Source organism: Uloborus diversus, chromosome 10, assembly GCF_026930045.1.
Source record: "Uloborus diversus isolate 005 chromosome 10, Udiv.v.3.1, whole genome shotgun sequence".
NCBI lineage: Eukaryota > Metazoa > Arthropoda > Arachnida > Araneae > Uloboridae > Uloborus > Uloborus diversus.
Window position 1 is genome coordinate 83,341,834 of NC_072740.1, and position 24,233 is coordinate 83,366,066.

Consider the following 24,233-nt stretch of genomic DNA (forward strand, 5'->3'; position numbering starts at 1 on the left):
AAAAACAATTGCTTACTTAGTTTTTATTTAGTCATGAAAGAAGATGCATTGGTCATGTGAACTCACTTGGGAAGAATTTTTAAAGGAATTCACCCCAAAAATGGGTAGGGGTCACACTGGCGTCTTCAGTCTTTCTAGACATACAGAAAATGTCAGTCTTTCTAGTATTAAGTTCATTTTTTGCAACAACTATTTCTTTAAAAGGTCTGTTTTTATAATTACATTTCTTGTGAACCATCTTTTCGAAATCATTCGTATAAGGGTCAGTTGTGAAGATCAGGAATCTAGTAAACTTTTTTTAAGATCTCATTAATGAGAAGCATCTTTTTTTAAAGTGGCAAATTTTGTAGTAGGAGTTTTCAAAAAGTTTTAGCATCCAAAACAAACTTCTGATTTCATCAAAGAGAAAACTACACACAACATGCAGTTAAAATGGTTTATATATAAATAAGAACATTTTTAAACGGTTATTTACTTACCAGTTTGAACATAAAGTCTCTTCCCAGACAAGAGACGAAAATGTTTTATGAAAGATACACTCGCAATGTGATATTCCTGGTTCAGACACTCCTGAAAAATTTAGAAACATAAGTATAATACACATAAATATATTTTAAAAAAAATAATTCACTCAAAAAATATTCTATTTAGTTTTCTCTACTCACCTCCATTATGCATACACAGAACATCAATGAATTTCAAAAAAAATTCTTCTGCATCTTGCTGATCTGTACTTGAAAACTGGTTTGCGGTTTTAAAGACTAGATATAAGAGTTTTTCAAGCACTAATTCACACTTCTGAGGTGAATAAAACTGAAAAAGAAACCTTTTTCAACAGGTGGCAAAGCACAATACTAAAGCACAAAATATGGTTTGGAGCCTAACCAGGAAACCATACAATAGTGTAATAATGAAAAAATCTGAATACATAGCAATCAAAAGGTCATATTATTTTTCAATGCATAAATTACACTAGTCAACAAAAAATAACTTTTGTCTACATCCTGGTTTTAAATGGTCGATTTCTACTAATTTTGGGTCATGAAAAACGAATATGGTAGTGGATTTTTTTTCATTAGCTTTTGTGTTTTCAAGATACAAAAAAACCCACTGGAGAAAGATGCACAGCAACCACACATTGATTTAAAGGTAATGTTAAAAAGGAAAAAAAAAAAAAAATCCTGCGCAATAAATGTTATTAAATAGGGCCTGTTTTATTAAACTACAGTAGACTCCCACTACAACGCGATCCGACTTACGCGAAATGGCTATAATTCGAGTTTTTCAGGAGCTACGAATCTTAGAGCTTAAGTGAATTTCTCGCTCTCAACACGAAAATATTAGGAAAGGAATCGTGATGTTAAATTGCAGCTTTGTTATTGACTACTAAACAATAATTCGTGAATGTACTTTCATCATTTCAGCATCACTGACTGTGTAAACTCCCACGTACTGCACTATAAACATAGCATTGTTAGTGTGTATGTATCACTACTCCTCATTTTTCATTTATTTATTCTAAATATGAAAGGTGATGACATATTGTGGCACCTAGACACCCTGTTTCATCCAAAATTTTTAGATGAAAACAAAAAGCTTAAGTTTGCGACAATTTAAGAAAAGGTGAAGATTCTTGATACACTTGAACAACTAGAAAGTGGGTCAAAGGTAGCACGAAAATTAGATATGGGTGGATCTTTCATACGTATAATTAAAAGTCAAGAGAAGGCAATCCGTATAAGTCCAGGGGTCCCAGAGGGGGTGTTACCATAGATGTAAATGTTATAAAAGTAAATACGAAGCTACTGTATTTAAAAATAATATTAGAATAATAATCAGATTGCGTATAGGATAAATAATAATCTTCAATTTTTAAGTTATAAATGTAACTCATTTTATCTATTGTATAGTACTATTACAGTACAATGCTTTATTATTACTACATACTGTACGTACCATACTGTTTCATTTTTATGTCTCTCTCCCCATTGATTTTGTGCATCGTAACAGTATTTTATGTTGAAAATGCAACTTTTTTTAAAATACGGTAAAAGTTCAGGTCTCTATGTAAGAAATGGTAATATGTACTGATTAAAAAATGGTCAAAAACAGTTTAAAAGGTGTTTAAATGTATATAATGACCGGGTACTATGTTAATAAAAAACTCATATACACAACACTTTTGCACAACGCGAAATTTTGACTTACGCGAGGAGTCTTGGAACGCATCCCTCGCGTAAGTCAGGATCCGACTGTATGCTCATTTTTTGGAAAGCAGTGGTTTCTTTTGGCTTATTGCTGTAAACGCTTCATTTTCGATTGCTTTTTGTACGTCAAAGAAGGATCATCTCTTGTAATAGATCAGCAGCATTTGGGGAGCATTAACTCAGTCCAAAGACCCTGGTATCTGTTTTCCATTGTAATGATATCTTGGAGAAACCGTTCCTCATGCTCACTACTCATAGCTTTACTTTTTAAACAAAATATTTTGGAAGAAGTGAACAAAATAGAGTTTCAGAGACATATCATTCATCAATGGTCACAGAACTTCCACAGGGATTGTTTGACCAACTGTTTTTAGTTCTCGTCTTCTCTGCTGCTTAGAAATACTTGAAATATACCTTTAAAGACTTCCTGGGTGTTTTTTCTCCCCTCAAAATATTTTTCTTCAAAAACACTGATTTTAATAATTGCGCGTATTTGAAGGGCCGCTGAAAATTCTCTCCTTAACCTTAGCTTCAATATATCTCAGAAAGTTCCCTCGAAGGTACTGGAAAATTTTCTTTGTTCACAGTTTACATGAAGTTCTTTATTATTCCCAGCAGAATGAGCATGAGTGGAAGAAGAAATGAATAGATCTATCTAGAATTCCAAATTTTGGCTGATTTTGGGCATTTCTCTTCCCAGAATTTAAATTTCTAGTAGTCCATTTTGGTTTTCATGTAGTGAAATTTTCTATCTCAACCTAGGGTTGAAGCTTAGAGGACAATCTGTTCCATGGGGGATGTTTCTATCTGCCATGAAAACAGAGCATTAGTGAGCCTTCACTATCCTAGTTGGCCTTGTATCTTGAAAACTAGAGCTAATCTCAACTTTTATGGTGATTTTAGTATTTAGCGAGTCAAAATACTTCTGAGAGCCGGATGCATTTGTGGTGTTGACTAGTGTTATTTGCCCTTGACTGTCTGCTATTAAGATATATGGCCTGAAAGTTTGCTGAAATTTTTTAAAAAGTCGCCAAATTTAGTGAGTTTTGGAGAGAAATAGAAGATATTTTTCACACTTTGCAACTTTGCAGATGGTTTTGTTCTCATATGCAGACCCTGTGGTACCTTCCATTTCTAGCCGTGGCCTTAAAATTGGAGACTTTACTTACATTTTGGTAGACTTGGACTTTCAGAATTTATATCTCTCAATAATGGGGGGAGGGGGGGGGGGGCAAGTACAAAAAAGTCATGCATAAAACAAGTCACAATATGCCCTTTCAACAGTTACCTATTAATTTTTTTTACATTGTTATACTATTTGTGTGGTTCTCTGGTAAGATGTGTTTTAATTTTTTAATTGAATAAAAATCATTCAAGCTTCTTTGTAAAACTGCTATGTTTAAATGCATATTTAAGATCAGACAATGAAGTGATCCGTAAATCAATACTGTTGTGCTGAAATTAAAAATTAACAAAAATATATAACAGAAATGAAACAAAATTTACAAATGAATGCATAAGTGTGCTGGATGTTATTTCTGCCTTAGGCTTTATTCCTTGGCATTAAAAAGATGTCCCATGCTACCCCAAACATGAGTAAGAATTCACTTGCAAATTGTATGCTTATTAATTTTTCACTTTCTTTTTCTTTTTTTTTTTTTTTTTTGTTAATAAACAAGCTCTATTCTTTTATTGAAACTATCCAAATCCTAAGTAAATTTCTCAAAACATAAGTTCAGTTACTAAATAATCAAAATACAAATAAACCCGCACATTGCTACCAGTAAAAAAGACAAGGAAACTGACTTTCAAATACTGCCTTTCATCAAAGAGGTGCCCAAAAATGACATAGTACTCTTTGAAGCAAATCTTCCACCTCTTGGTCTTGTAAGAAATTCAAACTTAGTTAAATATTTTAACAAGTTAAGGAGCTATGAAAATCAGAATCAAACCATCAGAATATTTGTATGAATGAAGAAACAATCAGAGATTAGAGAGGGATAGCGGAATCAGTTTGGTAGATAAATTGAAGATCATCTCCCATTTGGTGGGACATTTCTCTATAAGACCTTTTGTCAACACAATTGAAGGCGTACCTAGAGTTCACTTCCACACTGAACTTATGTCCATCACAAATAAGAACTTAAGATACTCCCGATTACCTAAAACAGTTGGCTCTTAAGGTCATACGTCAAATTAAGAGTAACAGAGTAACACCATTGTGATTTACACAGATGGGAGTAAAAATGAGCTGAATCACACTGGAAGTAGTGTCTTTGACAAGAATTCTAATGTTCGGCTTTCCAGACGCAACCCCCCCCCCCCCCAAAAAAAGCTCAGTTTTTTCCAAAGCAAATTAATTGCTATAAATGAAGGATTAAAGACCATGATCCAGGGCTCTGATTTTAGCCATGATACTTACTGATAGCCGAAGCTTGATAACAGGACTACAGTAATGTATGCAACCTTGTTTGCATTCAAATAATCAATAAGCTTAATGAACTGGCTAAAAGTGTAAGGATATCCACTTTCAATATATCTTCTATCATCTTGACATCCTAGGCAACAAAGTTGCAGATAAAATAGGCTGTTCTAAGTTAGAGAACAATGATTACACTCTAACATATTAAGGTATTTTCTCCTTGAAGAAGAAAAAGAGACCAAGCAAGTCTGGCTCATCCCTCCTGTCCATCTCTGGTTCAGCAGAAAGAGCCCATGAGGCACAACAGAATTCAAGGCTGACAGACAAGACCCAACAGCCGTTTTGAGACTAATAAGAGGGCACTTAAACTATATGACGTTTGAATCTGGTAGCAAAGTTTTTCCTAGGTGCACTAAGTGCAATCAGAAGCCGGCTTCCCACAACAGTTTACTAGATTGATTGGGGGTCATTCCATACAGAATTAACGGATGAGTGCGCTCGACCATTTTTAATTTTTTTTTAAACTCATATCCCAAAAAGATGCATATGAAGGATGTTTAAAACCACTTTTATTTTTTCTCTAACCTTAACCCTTGATTTTTTAGAGGTCCACAAAAGTCATTTTCGCAGTCAAAAATGGGACTTTTAGACCTTTGCATTTTAGCTAAAATCTAATTGAATTACATTTATGGCAGCTAATTTTACGCTTTGATGTTAAAGTGCATAAGATGATAGTCTTACATGCTGAGTTATGTGACTGTAACATAATTAAAATAATGGCAGCAGGCCAAAGTTCAAGGTCAAATGTAAAATTTTTACTCATTTCAAAGGGGGATAACTCGCATAGGGGACGGAAACACAAAATGAAATACGGCAAAAACTAATCACTGGAGTCACACTAATGAGAAAATATAGCTGTAATTGTGTGTTTGTTTACCCTTTATAAATTACAGCCCCTCAAAGATCAGAAAATTGAGAAAAATGACATTTTTAGACCCCTGTAAACTAAAAGGGGATGGAATTAAAAATATAATTTCTTGGCCAATTGAATATTCCATTCAAGTACTATACATGTTATATATATTGTTTTGTGTATTTGGTTTGTAAAAAAGATACAGGTCTTTGAAATTGAGCAATTTTGATAGTTAATTCACGCACTAAAACAGAAATAAAAAGTGTGAAAACTTCATTGCACTTTCTTAAATGGCCTACATAATATATTATACTAGAAAAACATATTTTAAGTATAAAAAAACTATTTTAATTTGATAACTTAGAAATATTTGGACATGAATGAGTTGTTCATACTTGATTGACAGCTTAAGTAGTTGATTTATAGACTATCTACACACACAAATATTCAATACACATTAACATATCTAAATTGCCTTAAACATATGCAAAAACATTATATATACAAAATTTAAAAAGTGCGTTTTTCATTTCTTGTTTGAGTGTAGTTTTGAAAAAATGAACTCACCTAGTAGTCCTATAGTTGTAATGGTGACTCAAGTATATGGCGTTTTGAAATGCTTTACCAAGGCACATTCATAATTTGATACTACGAAAATGTACTAGGAGCAAGACAATGACAGGGGTTCTAAATTTAGTGATCAACACAAGTTGTGTAATAACTTTTTTGACAATAATGGGCATTTTCTTTTAATAATCTTTTTAGTAACACACTATTCTTCATACCTATTGCTAGGGGACAATTATTTTACAGAGATAATATGCAAATACGGTGGCATAAAGCAGTGGTTAAATGTTTTATTGGGAATTTTATTTGAAGAGTCAAACCTTTCTTGCAGCATTTTTTCATCTAGTTTAATATACTGAATGCTCACAAGGATACATACAATGTTTAGTAGCAAAAATGCAGAAGGTATGCATTTCTGTAGGAATTGAAATGTGACTTCTAGAAGTTCTTTGCAAGCTAGTCTTAGTAGTATCAATTCTTTTTACGGTTCTTCTGATTCTGTTACAATGTCCATTACCGTGTGATATTGCATAGAAATGACATTCAGTTCTCAAGTTGACATCCGTTTCGTGATTACATAAATTAAGAAAGTTCTTTCTATTTTTGTTGTGTATTTGAGTAAAGTATTTCAGTATGCCACATACTGCGTCACCACCAGAACTATAGTACTACTGTGTGAGTTCATTTTCTTAAAACTACACTGAAGCTAGAAATGAAAAACGCAGCTTTTGTTTCCTTTCAACTATGTAGATAATGCGTTTGCACGTGTTTAGGTAAGTTACATAAGTTAATGTACAGAGCGTATGTTTGTATGTATTGAAAATTTGTGTGTGTAGATAGTCTATAAATTAACTACTTAAGAGATGAACAACTCATTCATGTAAAAATATTTCTAAGTTATCAAATTAAAATAACTATTTTTATACTTAAAATATCTTTTTTTCGTATAATATATTACATAGAGCACACTATACATAATTTAAGAAAGTGCAATGACGTTTTCACTTTTTATTTCTGTTTTAGTGCGTGAATTAACTATCAAAATTGCTCAATTTCAAAGACCTGTATCTTTTTTACAAACCAAATACACAAAACAATATATATAACATGTATAGTACTTGAATGGAATATTCAATTGGCCAAGAAATTTTATCTTAAATTCCATCCCTTTTTGGTTTACAGGGGTCTAAAAATGTCATTTTTCTCAATTTTCTGATCTTTGAGGGGCTGTAATTTATAAAGGGTAAACAAACACACAATTACAGCAATATTTTCTCATAAGTGTGACTCTAGTGATTAGTTTTTGCCTATTTCATTTTGTGTTTCCGTCCCCTACACGAGTTATCCCCCTTTGAAATGAGTAAAAATTTTACATTTGACCTTGAACTTTGGCCTGCTGCCATTATTTTAATTATAATGCTACAGCCACGTAACTCAGCATGTAAGACTATCATCTTATGCACTTTAACATCAAAGCGTAAAATTAACTGCCATAAATGTAATTCAATTAGATTTTGGCCAAAATGCAAAGGTCTAAAAGTCCCATTTTTGACTGCGAAAATGACTTTTGTGGACCTCTAAAAAATCAAGGGTTAAGGTTAGAGAAAAAATAAAAGTGGTTTTAAACATCATTCATATGCATCTTTTTGGGATATGAGTTTAAAAAAAATTAAAAATGGTCGATCGCACTCATCCGTTGAATCTGTATGACCGTTGACCCTTGGGTTTTCTCAGGCGGATGTTTGCACTGGTCCATGTGCTAGGGTCCTAGTGCAGTGCTAGACTTTGCTAGGGTTCATGGAGTCATGGATCTGATAAAGCTGCTTCTATATCTTGAAGAGTTGGATACAACAACAATCAAAGAGCAAAATAAAATCAATTTTTAAGGACAGGTCAAAACTAACTAGTTTTGAACTGAGTACTATTTGAATCTATTATTTCAGAAAGGGCATAAGTCCCACTAATGCAACTTTTCAGGAATCAATAAAAAGTGATTATTTCATCCATAAATGAACTAAATTCTACAAAATTGTTTATGACTAATCTAGCCACAAGTAGGATCATTACTTCACCTTAAATTACGTTTCATTTCATCACTGAAATTAAGTAATTTTTTTTTTAAATTTGGACTTATGCCCTTTCTGCAATAAATATCCTGAAAGGCTAGTTTAGAGTGATTGACAGATTTGTTTCAAACTGATTTATGATAATAGAAAATAATATAACGAAGTTACAAAAATGATTAGAAAAGTCTATCTTATTATATTTCTTCTGTGCGTGTGTTTGTAGTAATAAGGCTTTTGAACGGCTGGACCGATTTTGATATTTTTTGTGTGTGTGTGTGGAATTTAGTTGATCTGAGAACGGTTTAGAGTAATGATGGATCGAATCTAAAAGGTTTTTGTTAATTAAATAATTAAAACATAGAATGGTTATATCTCCTAAATGATTAATATTTATTTTAATCTAATGTTGAGCGAGAACTGAAATAAACATTTAACCCGTTGCCAAAGGACAATAAGAAAGCCAGCTCTGCTTTTTGCAATGAAATTTCCTACTGTGATATGTCAATTAAGAATAGATAAAACATAGAGAGAGAGAGTGAAGCCTTCATTTCTTGAAAGCAACGATTTTAGGTCCCATGATATATTTTAAAGTAAAGTACTGGAAGAAATTCAGTTTCGTTCACTACGTTCACCCAAAACGTGTCTTCTGTCGTCATAGTTGAACCATGTGACCAGATCGATGCTTTAGGTTTTCCTAACCAAACAATCAGAAAGTACCATACCTCGCAACATTTGTTTCTTGGCTCAAATCTCTGAGTTTTGGCACCAATGGCAAGAATACTTTAAGGATTATCAAACTAATCAGTACAGGGGCGGACTGGCTACCTTTGGCCCGGTCAGACAAAATCACATTTTGGCCCACCATTGTGAATTTAAAAAAAAAAAAGTATAGTGCTTCTACATAAGCAAAACTACATTGACCCTATTTTTACCATACTTCAAAGCTTAAATATTTTTGACAGGTTCGAGAACCATGTAATGATAAGAACTCAAATTGAAAATAAATAAATAAATAATAAACAATACTTGGCACTCTAAACACTTTAAGTTTTTAATCTGTATTTAAATTACATACATATATGGTACAATAATACCATTCCATGGAAAAACGAAAATTTTGTCAAGAGCATACAGCTCATATATTTCATTAAAACAGACATGCTACAGCTTGATGAAGAAAAAAGCTGAACTTTACACATAACAAATAAAACATTAAAAATAAACATTTGAGAGTAATTAATATACTTTCAAACAGGGAGCTCAAATAATATTGTTTTTATATATTTTTTACATCGATTTTTTTCAAATTCAATTACATTTTTTTCCCCATTTTTATTTTTTCAAAGATTTTAGAAACTTCAGATGGTAATGGACTTACAGTCATAAATACAATCAAACTTTTGTTTAAATAGTTTTTTTTTTCTAAAATTTATTATGCCTGAATACTGAATATTTTTTTTTTATGAAAAAGCAGTGTTAAATTATTTTTAAGTTTCCTTTAACATGTGCACCCACATTTGCAGAAATTGTCCACAAACCCAATGAACACCAACCGATATTTTTGATACATATAAAAAAAATCAAAAATTCATATTGCAAATTACTCAAATTACTCAGGAAAAAATGCCCCCCCCCCCAAGAAAATATTAATGCAAATCTGCATCAATCTCAGGAATGATGAAATTAAAGGTAAAAAAAAGCGGAAATCCGCGTTTCCGCGGAAAAGTAGCGTGTCTGATTAAAAGTTATAATTTAAATGGATAATGAACAAAATTTTGGTGCTTAAGGAATCACAAACGTATGTATGATTTCTTAAGAAAAAACTTGTTCATTACATTTTAAAATTATTCCTTTTTGATAAAATAGATAAGCTTTCACGTGCGGGACGAAATGGCGTTTTTTTTCGTGGAATGACTCAAAAAGGTTGAACTGTAAAATTTGGGTATTGAAATAAAGAAATGGATTTCACTCAAGCTCACTGAGCTATACTGTCAATCACTTTATCATAGTCGTAATTAAATGATCGTTCGACATGAATCAGCATGTAGTCCTCAAGAAGATCTTGTCCAAGGTTTGAATGTAAGCGATTTCTTATCACTTATAAGACCGAAAAATATCTTTCACACGAAACTTGAGTGCATGAGAGAGTAAAGACGTACGTGTATTTATATATACGTGTAAAGAATGGTACATTGGTGAACAAAGATTAAATTCGTGCATAAGTTTAAAAGCGCAAACTATGCATCTTTTATATGCTTATTTATGACACTGCATATTTTCTACATTACCTTCATCATTCAAATCATCAGAGGAATTCACGTCTAGGTTTTCGGACGCACCAGATTCTTTTAATGGCTTGTTGCATAATGTGTAGAAAATTGAATAAGATCTTCACGAATTTTTCCTCTGCCTACTTTTGTACAATCCGACAAAGTACACAATACATTTTGCATTAAGTTTCCTACTAGAGATTTACTTCAGGAAAGCAAGCAGGAACTAGTCAAGCAATGTCTTTTATGCATGGTTCATTTGCAACAAATTGTGCATTGAGTATTGTAATTATGGTATCCAAAATAAAGTAGTAGACTTTCACTTCAAACTGTTTCGATGATGAATTTAACAGCCTTACATCACCACGAGATAATTCATTAGGATTTCGCTTAACTATTGGATTTCTCTTTTCCGGAAGAAAACCTTCAATGTCGATGAAGCAACATTCTTCAGTTAATTTATTCTGCAGATAAGAAGCAAATTCCCTCGCCTTTTTAAGAATGGAATCGAAATCCCCTCGTTTTCTCTTAAATTACAGTATGAATTTTCTTTGTGGCTGTCAAGTAGAGTAATTTGTTTTAAAACTAGTTGACAATTTGGTGATTGTGGGTGAGAGCAGAACAATAACTAACATGAGTTTTGAAACATCAAAACAAAGTAATGTTGCAAATTTTTTAAATTTTGATGGAATCTTTGAATAAATACATAAGTTTATGAAGTGAATGTTTTGGTGGAAAATCAGTCAAATTAAACTAGGCTGCTTTATTTTCAGTTCAGGGAAAATTGGGCAAAAACGTACCTTTAAGCTTTGAAGTGAAATTAGAAACATTTAGAGATATTACTTATGATAAAAAACTAGTCAACATACTTCCTAATGCATTTGAGAGGAAATATTCTGAGTTTGGAAGTCTTAATGTATGTGGTGTTATTTCGCTATTGATTTTTGGTGAATCTTTGCAAAATAACGATTTTGTAATATGGGTAGGGCAAAACCATCATTTACCAACTATAACCTATAGGGCTATATTGCCGTGGGTAGCTAAAGAGCAGTAACAGCAAATATTTATTTTTTTCATCTATTGTACGTTAGCTTTATTGTACAAGCTTGGGCATTTCGTTTCCGCTGAAAAAAAAGTGCGAAAAAAAACATTTAATTCCAGCATTTCCCGATTATTAGTATTGAATCCAAAATGCATTTCTTCAACTGCCTCGAAAACTAGTTTCTGTAGATACTGCCGTTTACCTGCCGGCGGCAGTATACACCCCTTGCTCTCCGGAAAAATATGTGAAGTATGCAATTTAATAATTTTTTTTTAATTCTTAGCTCTCCTTTGCGGTGCTGACCTCATGATTATTTGTTTTCATTCAGAAAACTATCTCTTTACTCCCGGCTTTGAGGGTGTAGCATTTCAACATTTCTTCAAGTGGGGGTCACTAATTGGGGGTTTCATTCATTTCCCTTTTTTGTATGTATCAAGTTGGCTGTTTGATGAAAATCGCTTGGGAAAGGGAAAAAAAAATTTGCTCATTTCAGGCAGTTTTTTGATAGTAAAAGGATTCTAATGTACAGGAGCATACACAGAAATTTTGGGGACCATCGCAAATGACTTTTACTGGTCCCCTTCCGTATTGTTTACCCCTACGTTCCTACATATATTTCACCCCTTGTTTAAAAAATCTCGGGCCCTCTTCATGCTCGGAACTGGGCTAACAGGTGTTCTTCTCTGCACACCCCTGCTCATGAACAGGGCCTGATTACAGCACAGGCCAACTAGGTCTGGGTCCCCATCTTCCTAAAGGGCTCCAAATTACTTAAAGAATTAGGCATAGCATTACAACTATACAAAAAGTGCATGTAGTTTTAAAATAACAATAAAAAAATAATGACTTGTTAACAGGAAAAAAAGTTTCCTTAAGTGGAGAACTTTTATTCATTCTGCCAGCAGTGAATTTACGATATCAAAATTATGAGGGGTCCCTGGGTTCATAAATGATTTACATAGTTCTGTGAGAAACAAAGAAGTCCTCAAAAAAGCATTCTGACGAGCCTCTAACTTGTAAATCAACCACTGCATTACGCTGAAAAGTCCTCAGGGGGATCTCCAAATTATTGTAGGCCTAGGGCCTGAATTTTAGTTAGTCGGGCCCTGCTCTTGTATAAACACCCCAAAGCATGGCCCATGCATTTATAGCAGAGTTGGGGCCGCTTTGTCTAATGGCGCAGGCTCCTTCTATTTTTGTTAGTAGACATACAAATATAACTTTTTAACTCTTCTTTTTCATCCCGGGCCCTTTTACAGGCCGAGTCCGTCCCCAATTTCTCTGCTCCCTCCCCCCCCCCCGTTTCCACAATGTGGGAGCCATGGGGCTCTAAAAACTAGAGAGAAAGTTGATAAGAGAGGAAAGCATTTGCACGTGTGGACTTCTATTTACTTTGGAACCTGTTTAGGGGGAAAAAAATAAACCTGTTTCCAAACGCTTTTTCTACTTAGAAAAAAGAAATTACACGTTTTTTTTTTTTTAATTTTTATTATAACACTTAAAAAAAATGTTAGGTGGGAATTTAAATGTTCAATAAAAAATTGCTTGAAGTGGCCCACTCAGCGGTTGGTCCAGTCAGGGTTACCGACTAGCCGACCTGGCCAGTCCGCTTCTGAATCAGTACATTATTTAAATGAAAAGATGGTGGAATTTAAAGATGAAACAAATTTTATTTTCGTCCAGATAAATTACAACAGAGTAGTTCTGTACACAAAAGATCAATGCAGTGGAAGATCTTTATCTTTGGTGGAAAGAACAAATTAGGCAATATATGAAATTTTTATAAGTTTTCGTTCAAAAGATTGGACCGCTAATTGGTCGGAGTTCCCTTCGCTCATTGATTGACTGAATTACAGTAACATGGTGGCTTTTCAACTTTGGCCATAACCAACAGAGTTGTGTGATCATTTGAGTACATTTTAAAGCTACTGTTAATGTAATTTATTGTATGTTTTGTTATTTTGTCCAATTTTTTTCTAATTGCAAAGAATTGGTTTTCCTTTTTAAATAGTGTTTAGTCATTTTAGTTGAAGAATGTGTTTATTTTACATCGGGAGAGGGAGGGGGAATGAGTGATGATTATTCAGGGAACTGATTTTACATTTATAATTTTTAAATGATATCCTTTCAATTGTTTTCTTCTTTTTCATATGGGGGATGGTGCAGAGGGATTTCCCATTTGTTCTAGATGGGTAGTTAGCTTTTTACACTTAATATCTGAGGACGCTTTTTATCCTTTGAGTATGGCTGAAGGAACAAACCATCAAGTATGCGAGAAAAAGTTAATAAAACAACTGCTCAGTGGGCATTAGATAAATCAAGTTGTAATAAATATACGCATTCTGACACCAAGCAGCTTAAAACATTTTCTTTTTACTTATTTTTTTCAACAAAACGGTTCAAACACTTGATAATTAATTGAAATTTTTCAACTTTTCAATTTTCAAAGTTTGAACAGAATAATGTCTGTCGAGACTTCTAGCATATAAATAAATATATAAAAAAAGTAAAAACTAAACAGAAAAAAAAGCAAAAGCATATTCATTAAATATGTCTCCTCCATGAAAATCTTTTTCTACTCTTCTCGTCTAGCTTTGTGTACCAAGTTCCATGTACATAGACTAGTATGATTATATTCAAAATTGCACTGAATAATCATCTTGATATCTGTTATTTCTTCCCAGATAATGAAAAATTTCCCTTTGTACTAAATATTTGCGAAAATAGTTCAGTCTACAAGCGTTACTTTGCAATATGCTCTTGAAAACCATCTACAAAAGAGCTAACCTGAAACCGTTCCTTGGATGTTCTATCGAATATTTAAACATCAAGAATGTTGATAATTGAAAACATTTGTCGCCCCAGTAGAATTTTTTTCCAAAATCTCAATTTGGCAGATAAGTCTTCTTAAAAAATGAAGGGTACATGTTTTAGCAGTTACAGATTTCATTATTGTCAACAGATTTGATGGTGAATCTTGATGTAATTTCAGAATTTCACTTATAAGGGATTGGATTTCACATGGTAATAATCTGTCATATCTGTTTATCACTCAGTTTACTGTCCCAAAATTCTGTTTGAAATTTATAACTAATTTTCATTTTGATGTTAAAAAATTCTGGTCGCAATGGACAAATGAATGTCCTCTCATGAAAGTCATCAACAATCTTGTTAAATTTCTTCACTGTTATAGCTAGAAAAAGTCTCCTGCAGTGCTGTTCTTATTTTGACCAGCATAAATCTCACTGAAAGCATAGTATTTTCGCAGTTCCCAGAGTGATGTTAATAAAATCCAAAAGAAATTAACGAATTTCATTCCGATACTTTTCTGCCTTATCTCTACCCCAGTTGCGATTTTGACTATCTCCTAATCCCCCTAACTGACGAACCTACTATTACCGTAATAATGCTAGACCAAAGGAGTTATTTGTTTTTATTTCGTTAGGTCAAAATCTAGTTCCTCTATGATCTTGCCATACATTCACATTGCGTCTAACTATTTCTTCATTCGTATTTAGTGCAGAAACAGCAAAAGTCCGGGACTTATGCCCTTTCTGCACTAAACAAAAAGTGTGACCATTAAGTAAAGTGCTTTGTTGTACAAAGATTGACATTCCTGCTACACTAGTCGATTTCTCTACATACAAATATGATAAAACTGCAGCTAACTCAATTTTGAAAAAAATGTGACCTATGTCCTTTCTGAAATAATCTATTCATTTATAAGCAGAAGCACACCAAACTTAAATTTTTGAGTGGGTTGAGATTCTCCATTTATAGAAAAAAATAGTATTCAGAAATTTTTTTATGTTAGTGTAATCTCGTTAATAAATGGTTTCAAACCAGAGCTTAGTGTCACAATATTCTTAAAATGTTGTTTCATCTGTTGAGAAAAAGTTGCTCATCACAGTAAGATCACTTATTGTTGTGATATAAGATTATTAGCTCATTGGTTTTCCTTGCCCAGCAGGCAATGCTAGAGTTTGATTTCAGATAGGGGAAGAACCCCCACACTTCTCTCCCACATTTTATAGCAATACATGACAATACTAAGGCATTATGATGAAAGGTAGGAAGTTATCAGTTTCCATCTTTTTTTTTTTTTTTTTTTTGTAACCTCTGGAGATATTTTTTTTCTTTGGTTAAAAGCAACTTCAATTTTTCTTCAGGGGGGAAAAATAGTAAACGAAGAAACGTAAGCATTATTTTTTTCAAACTATTGAAACTGCAAACTAAATTTAATCACAGAATGCATTAAAAACAGTTTGAACATAGTTAGAATTTCAGTTTAAGTTTCTAAAATAAAGTTTTTGAGGAAGAAGGAGTTACTTTGAGCAAAATATTTAACATGATTCATAATAAACAAAGAAAGGTCATTGTAACAGACAACACAAAATGCCAATGGTTTTGACACACATTTATATTTATGCCTATTATGTATAACATGATAGGTATGACAATTCTATACAACTTTTCATCAATGCCATAAGTAAGGAGTAAATATAAATTTTTAAAAAATGTGCATGACAGACTAACAACAAAATAACTGTGTCAGTTGTAAATATATTCAATTTGAAGTCAACATAGTAAATTAAAACAGCACATTGCTTAGGTACCGTATTTTCTGGGAGATAAGCTGGGGCTTATATGCATTAAAAAATTGAAATCTGTCTCCTGCGGCTTATACACCAATGCAGCTTATATGATGCTAGAGTAATTTTTCAAGCAATTTTTTAATACATGCCAAAATTGCCTAAAAGTTGAAAAAAAAATCAATCCCAGCTATTCTCGTGCCGAACAAACGATTCAACTACGCGTCCGTCGCATACAATACCTGTGGCGAAAACTCATTTTACTTCACTTCACTCGCATTTTGGCACCTTTTTTTAAACAAGTGTTCATATTTATTAGGATGCGACAATTAACAATTATATTTCAGCAAAGGTTATTCCATATTTGTATCTTATTAAAGTATTTTTTAAAAAATGATGGAAATTTTCCTCTTTGATTACACTTAAGAACGCTATTGAAGCGGAGTCACTCTAATTCAATACTTTCCTTATTTTTATTCTGCCAGTATATAGCACTCGAGAGTGGCAACAGAATTAAAAGAATTCGCTTCATTCGATATCACATGGGCATAGACTAGCCAATCAGATTTGTATATTTTCGAGTTCCTAGGGATTTCAATTGACTTGTATTCGCACATGTTTTTACTTGTTCTTGTTGCGCAGTATTCTTGACTCAATTCGTAATTTCTCTTTACATTTAGAAATGCCTCGCAGGAAGAGTTATACTTCTGCGTTTAAGCTTGCTGCTATTAAAAGCGCTGAAGTCAATGGAAATAGGGCTGCAGCTCGAGAGTTTGAGGTGGACGAGTGGTGCATCAGAAGATGGAGGAATAATAAAGAATCCTTAGAAGTCATTCCCAAAAGGCCATTCCCAAAACCAAAAGGGCTAAGAGAGGCGGAACTATTGGTTGGCCGAATTTAGAGGAGAACTTGGAAAAGTGGGTCCATGAACAGAGAGAAAAGGGAATGTCAGTGTCGACTGCAAAAATTCGTATGCAAGCTCAGTTGATTGCACGGCAGTTAAATATAGCTAATTTAAAGGGAGGACCAAATTGGTGTTACAGATTTATGTGGCGGAAAAAATTTTCTGTCCATGCAAGAACGACTGTTAGACAGAAACTGCCTGAAGATTGGCTTGAAAAAAAGAATTTGTTTTTAGAATATGTCAAAACATATATTGCTGATAAGAATTTAAACAATGGACCAGTCTTTAACATGGATGGGGGGGGGGGTGCCGCTCACCTTCGACATTCCTCCAACAAGAACTGTGAGCAAAGCGGGGGAAAAGTCAAAACCCATTGTCACAATAGGCCATGAAATGAGCTCATTCATATGCGTTTTGGCTTGCTCTGCAAACGGCGATAAATTAAAGCCGTTGCTTATTTTTAAACGGAAGACTCTTCGAAAGGGGAATTTCCCTAAGGATGTCTGTATTAAAGCGAATGCCAAGGGCTGGATGTGTGAAAACATCATGCTAGAGTGACTGGAGGACGTCTTTCGGTGACGATATGGTTCGTTTTTCCAGCCATAGAGACTTAATTTTTGACTCCATGAAAGCCCACCTACTAGATTCTGTGAAATCTAAGTGCCGCCAGATGTCAACTGGTTTGGCAGTCATCCCTGGAGGCTGGACTAAAATCCTTCAGCCATTGGACCGCATGATAAATAAATCGTCCAAGAGCCAGGTGCAAGCCAAATGGGAGGAGTGGATGCAGAGTGGTTTGCACGGAGTCGGGTCAAATGAGGAGAGCAACATACGAAGAAGTAGCTAATTGGGTTTCTTCTTCATGGAATGCCATAAAGAGTTCGACAATAACCGCTGGTTTTAAAGAAGCAGAAATAATAGACTTGAGCATTAGTGACTCTGACATTTCAAATTCATCGGACGCAGAAACCGATACAGACAACAATGCAAATAACGACTTGCATTTGGATTTTTTTCACTCCGATGATGGAGACTCTGAATTTGAAGGATTCAATGAGTAGTGTTTTTATATTTTAGTATTTGTTCAATGTATTTGTAAATAAGTTATTTTTCTTTATTTTAAACAAAATGTGATTAGACCTATCATGATATAAATCGTAAGTATTGTGCAAAAAATAAATGAAGCAAACAAAGGTAAGTCAATATATATTATTTATTTATGTATAGATATGTGTATGTAAATTTTGAAAATTCTTTCCTGGGTTCTCCAAGTTGATGATATTGCTAAAACTATTCACATAGTACTGACTAATGTCCGTATTTTAGACAGATGTCACTTTTGTGAGTTACTATGCTACATAGATGCTCGCTCATTGATTTTTTTGCAAAACTTAAGTGCGGCTTATATGCCGATGCTACTTATCTGATGATTTTATTTTTTTCCCACCAAAATTTCGGCGGGTGCGGTGAGGCTTAGCTCCGAGAAAATACGGTATAATATAAAAGCAAAACTCAATTTGTAACCTGCATGCAGCATGTAGTGTACCAAATTTTTGTTACAGCAAATGAAAAAAGTAACATTGGCTTAGAATTGCAAAAGGGGAAGAACTTTTGGTATAAAGCAATACTTGGAATAAACATTAAATAATAACTTTCAAAAATTAATACATAAAAAAATTAATAATTAAATAAAAAATTCTATAACATTAAGAAAAAAAAAAGGCAAACAATTATCAAGCTGCCTTTGTTTGAACAAACTATTGTAAAATTTATTACCTTCTGATATATGGAGATCATTTCACATACCATACAATTTGAATTTAATTTGCAGACATGTTTGTCTCCCAAAAAGTAGTCCATTAATAGAGGAGTATGTATGAAAACTTGCAGAATGCAGCTTATGTAGCAAGTATTACCAAAGTTGTGAATACCTCTTAATCCAGAAAACGTATGGACTAGAAAGAAAGGAAAACTGATTAAAGCAAAAGTAACTATCAACACATGCACAAAAATTCTAAATTATACACCTCTTGTTGAAATTTGTTTTAAAACAATTTTGAATTTCTATTGGGCTGCTCCTTTGTTAAGTTTTTTTTTCTTTTGAAATTGATTTCTGAAAGATATTTTTGCAGTAATTTCCAGCGAATAATCCATGGTTTTCCTGTTAAAGAAGTTATTGAAATGCAGATGCTAATAATAAACAATCTACAATATTTATTAATGCAAAGCAATTTGGCATTATCTTTGGCAATGATAAATGAATAGAACATGTATAATTTTGTACTGCTTATATCGAATCATAGACCTTTTCATTAAAATTTTCAATTTATTTTACAGGTAAAACCTGGTGAGTTTCTTAATTGACCATTAAAAAAAAATATGAGGGTTCAGGCAACTCGTCCACACTACAGTAAGTTTGAACAAGAACATATATAATTCATTCCAAGAATGATTCTGCAATTATTTATTCATTTATTTTAGGGCAAGGTGTCTTAAGCTACTTTCAGTATAGGGAAGATTTGTGTACCTAGGGCCAGTGTTGGGCATTAATCAATTATTTTTTCAATTGCCTTGTTAATTGATTAGAAAAGTAATTGCAATTAATTTAATTAGATTAATGTACGTTAATCGCTTTTCACAATTAAAATAATTGCAATTAATTTTTTAAATTGTTTTATGAAACAATTAAAACTAACAATTAACTTAATGTATCAATTGGTACAGCGTAGCATACAGAGTTCAAAGCATTATTGGAATTCGTATTTTCGTTCAGTGTTGATTGCTCGCTCGTCGCGTGAACTATTCTCGCCTTGGCAAGTTTTTTCCATACGTAAATGTTTGTGTTTTAAAACTGTGCAAATCATTGTTTTATAGTTTAACCTGGGGGGGGGGGGGGGTAATCCAGGGGGGATCAGAAAGAAGGACATAACAGGGGACGTAAGATCTCAGAGATCGATCTGTTTATTTATTTATTTTTTAATCGTGTAATTAAGTTGCATTTCCGTAATTTCGATGTTCTTCGGACTTTTACTCGTACGAAAAAAAATTTAATTTTTAATTGAAATATACCTTTTTTTAGGATATTTTGCTGGAGCCATAAGATTTTCTGAGCAAAGTCATATGCTGCAGTAAATAATTTATTGCGCGTAATTTAGTTACTGATACATGAACTGCACCGCCAGCTCAGTCAATTCCAGCCGAGGACTGCAGTTTCGTGCTTATTAGCACCCATCATCCCGGCACGAGAAAGTGTCTGTGCTGGAGATGGAAAATCTCTTAAGGAAGCCAAGAGTGCCAAACAAACTGGTAGTTAATATAGAATTAGCGCGGACCAGACGAGTGACCGAAGCAATGGTTCGGTTCAACTCGAGTATTTCATATATTTCTGCTTTAGCCCAGGCTATTGGGCAGTAATTTACTGAAAGTTACTGATAATTTAAAGATATTTTTTTTGTTGCTAACATGTGTATTCAAATAGATAGTAATATGGTAGCCGTTTAGCGTCCATGTCCCAGGTAGACCTGTTGTCTGTAGAATATATTGTACAAAACCAGTAATTTTTTTATGAGTTAATTTTAATTAAAATTCACAGAACAATCAACAATTGCTAATTGTAGTAAACTACAATTAACAATTGTTAATTGTAGTAATCTACAATAGGGAAGTTTTGGATTTTTCAATTTTATTTTTATATGATAGAGTAACATGTATGAACATCATAGGTGAAAAATTTTTTGCGATACGATAAGTAGTTTTTTTCAAATTAATTTTTAAAGTTCAAGCACCTGTGACGTCAGATGGCATAGGAAGTGATGACATGCGCCTTCCGGAAGGGGAGAAGCCGAAGGTCACGCATTCGAAGACGAAACCTAAAAGGCTTATCTCCTCGCATTTAACTCCTCGCGTTTCTGGAACATTAAACCTCTCATCCTCTCAGAAATATTCGAATATCCTCATTGATGTTACATGAGGAAGATTATTTAGATTGTGCTTTAACGAATCCGGTCTCCATAGTGTGTTCAAAAGGATTATTTAATTTCTAAAAATAGAAGCCTTCTTCGGCGGAAGGCTGCCCATTTGCGCCCCGTGACGTAGGCTAGTGACGTTTCAGAAGCGTGCACTTTTGTGCGTGGATTTTTAAAAATTCATTAAAAAACAACCACAGTGTTTTAAAATTAGGCGATGGTGAATTTTTTAGTTTTGAGGGTCAATTAACAATAACCAATAGCCAAAATATGAACATTTAATAGGTTGCAACTTCCCTATTAACAATTAATTAATTGTTAACTGTGGTAAACTACAACTAACAATTAATTGTTAATTGTAGTAAACTACAAATAACAATTAATTGTTAATTGTAATTTTCCACAATTACAATTGATCAATTGTTAGTTGTGGTTACGTTTACCAATTAATCAATTGTTAATCTTTAATTGTCAATGCAATTAAAATTTGCCCAACTCTGCCTAGGGCCAACCCACTTTTATGTCAAATATATTTATTAAGCTGTTAGACTTATTATTTAGTAAGGTGAGTCAACAGATCAACTGCCTGCCTTGTGTAGTGGTACGGGAAGTCTGACTGTGATGAGGAGGTCCCATGTTCGAATCCCGGCTCAGATATTGATGTACTTTCTCTCTCTGCTTTGTGCGAAAGTGCTGTGAATGGTTGCCTTCCCTATAAACGAGTCCTTACAGCATTTTTGCACAGTGGAAGTAAGACTTCACACCAAATAATTCTCTTTTTACAAACAAAAATCTTGATAAATCACTATTAAATGGTGATAAAATAAAAAAATCTGAAGAAAAACGGGAGAAAAATTATGCTTAAACGTTAAATCGAGAGAAATGGGCAAAAAACGGGAGTCTCCCGTGAAAAACAGGAAAGTTGTCAGGTCTACTATACTCTATTAGATCTAGGAGAATAATTATCACTTATTCGTTTCAAGGTAGCATTGGCTTGATTTAATCATTTCTGGTAGTGGTGATTGACCTTTCATTTGCTGGGCCAATGTTACCTGAAAAAAGTCAAAGTTATCCCAGTTGCAAGTATAATAATGAATAATTCATGAAAATATTTTTAACGAATGCTATTTGTTGATATTGTTATTTTTATAATACCCATTGGTCTTTGTTTTCCATTCTCAATGGCTTGAAATCTTACCTTTGGGTAATGGTCCTAGATAGAGTGATATCTTGTACTTAGGCCAATTTGTGCATTTTTTAAATTTTTTTTTCACTTTCTTATTTGTCAGAATTTATTATTTTCAGTATCGATACTGATACCAATGGAATAATGATGATTAAATAATGGGTGCATACTGTTTTTATTTTTATAAATGAGTCAATGGTTCTGTTTATGAGCAATGAAAAAAAGCAGCGCCAGATACAAGGGTTTAATCTATACTTGGAATGTAAATGTGATAACATATGACTGAAAACAAGGATAACAATGCTTATTACTCTCACATATTTATAAAGCAAACTGTATGTTTGCTTGTCTGCCTGTAATACCCAGAAGAGCCAGTACAGAATTCCTACAGTGCTGAATCAAGAAATTCAGCAAAACTATTACACAGTAGCAATGTGCATCTTGAAACATTTTTTTTTTTTTAAATTCAATGTTGTCCTTCAAGTATATTTCTTACTTTTATTTTATTAAAATTTTTAGTCTATGCTTAGTAAAATATGCCCCCCCTTCCCCTGTTATAAAAAAATACAATAGACAAAAATAGTTTCAATTCATATATCCTTACTTTTTTTAAAAGATAAAAAACTAGACCAGAATTTTTAGGTAATAGCAAGTGACCGCTACACTTTATATTTTATAACTTACTTTTTATGAATCGTAACCACTTTGTCCGTGACATTTTTATTTCATTTTAATGAAAGTAGTTAAAAGATAGGGAGAGTAGAAAAGTAATGGGACATGAGACCCATTACTATAATGGGTGCACATTTTTATAAAATAGAAAAATAGGAAATGAAAATAAAAATATGAATTTAGCTCAATCATGAATTTTTATCGAAAAAAATAAAAACCTTATTTCATAAACAAAAAATATTTAAAAGAATGCTGAAGATTGCTATGAGTACTAGGTTGCATGGAGAAAGATATTTTCATTTCCCTTCAATAGGGCAAAATAATGTTAAGGGGGGAAGGGAATCATGGCTTTCTTATCAGTTGGTGAAATAGAATACTAGGAGGCTGAGAAAAACATACAGATAAAGTAAAAATGATCTGTGAGATCCTAAGGGATTTTATTGAAAAAGTATATAGTTTAGCCACCAGGTGGCAATTAGTAAGGCGAGTGATTATTTTCCATTTATAGAAAACAATTAATTTTTCATTCAATGATTTTCTTCTTTTTTTTTAAATTTAGTGTGGCCTAAAATTAGTGGCATATGTAATTCAGAGAAGCAAATCATGCAAAAAATAATGTCACTGATTGTATGAGACAATTTCTACCCATTATCATAACATGATATTCAAATTTATTTACCTTTTAGTTTATTATCCTCGAAAAACATTTTCCCCATTAAATGCAATTGTTCTGCAGTTGGCTGCCAAGGAGAAAATAAATGTGTTCCTACATGAGAGAAAACAAATATAATTTCATAACTAGTATGTAATTTAAATTCATGTACAGATAACATGGCAGAAAAAGCATTAGTTCTTTTTTTAAATCAAAGGACAGGAAATTAGTAAACTACATATTATTGAAGCTTTTTAAAATTTTATTTTTTAAATATTTTTTGACACTAATGAATAAAGAAATTCAAATCACTTTTTTAAGGATTCACTAAATTTTTAAGCTAACCTTTATGGCCATTGAGCAAATAAAGCCAACCTGAGATTCAGGGCCTAATATCTGGCTTATTTATGATTCATAAAAAAACATTCCAAGTAAAAAATAAAGCTTGAATTATGTGTGTCATCAGTTTAACAAAAAAATGGCAAATTGGCCTTAATGGAAAAATGGGTAACCAAGAAGGTCAACTCTGTAAACACACCAAAAAGTAGGGGGAAGAGGGGCAAATGTAAACATAGTAAGTTTCACTAAGAAAACTTTAAGTAAAAACTTGAAAAATTCTCAAATGATAGCAGTACCAGAGAGAGAGTCCTAACTCTTTATATAATTTTTAAAGCAATTATTGCAATCCATTGTATGAAGATTCAGGAAAATTCATGAAAATGTTTAAAAAAAAAAATTCTTATTGAACTAAAAATTCTTTATTTTTGCAAGTTAG

The 24,233-nt window shown here is 32.9% G+C and overlaps 1 protein-coding gene across 3 annotated transcripts in view; it reads right to left on the reverse strand.

The window, feature by feature from the left end:
• LOC129231397 (ubiquitin carboxyl-terminal hydrolase 22-like) overlaps positions 1-24,233 on the reverse strand; it is a 106,417-nt gene that overhangs the window by 60,224 nt on the left and 21,960 nt on the right. For 2 of the 3 annotated variants that reach the window (XM_054865700.1, XM_054865701.1), the window contains exons 4-7: positions 23,486-23,572; positions 18,760-18,938; positions 666-813; positions 480-570 (exon numbers count right to left, since the gene is read on the reverse strand). In XM_054865700.1, the coding sequence (XP_054721675.1) occupies positions 480-570; positions 666-813; positions 18,760-18,938; positions 23,486-23,572 (505 nt within the window). The remainder of the gene's footprint in view (positions 1-479; positions 571-665; positions 814-18,759; positions 18,939-23,485; positions 23,573-24,233) is intronic. The other variant, XM_054865702.1, reaches the window with a different exon arrangement.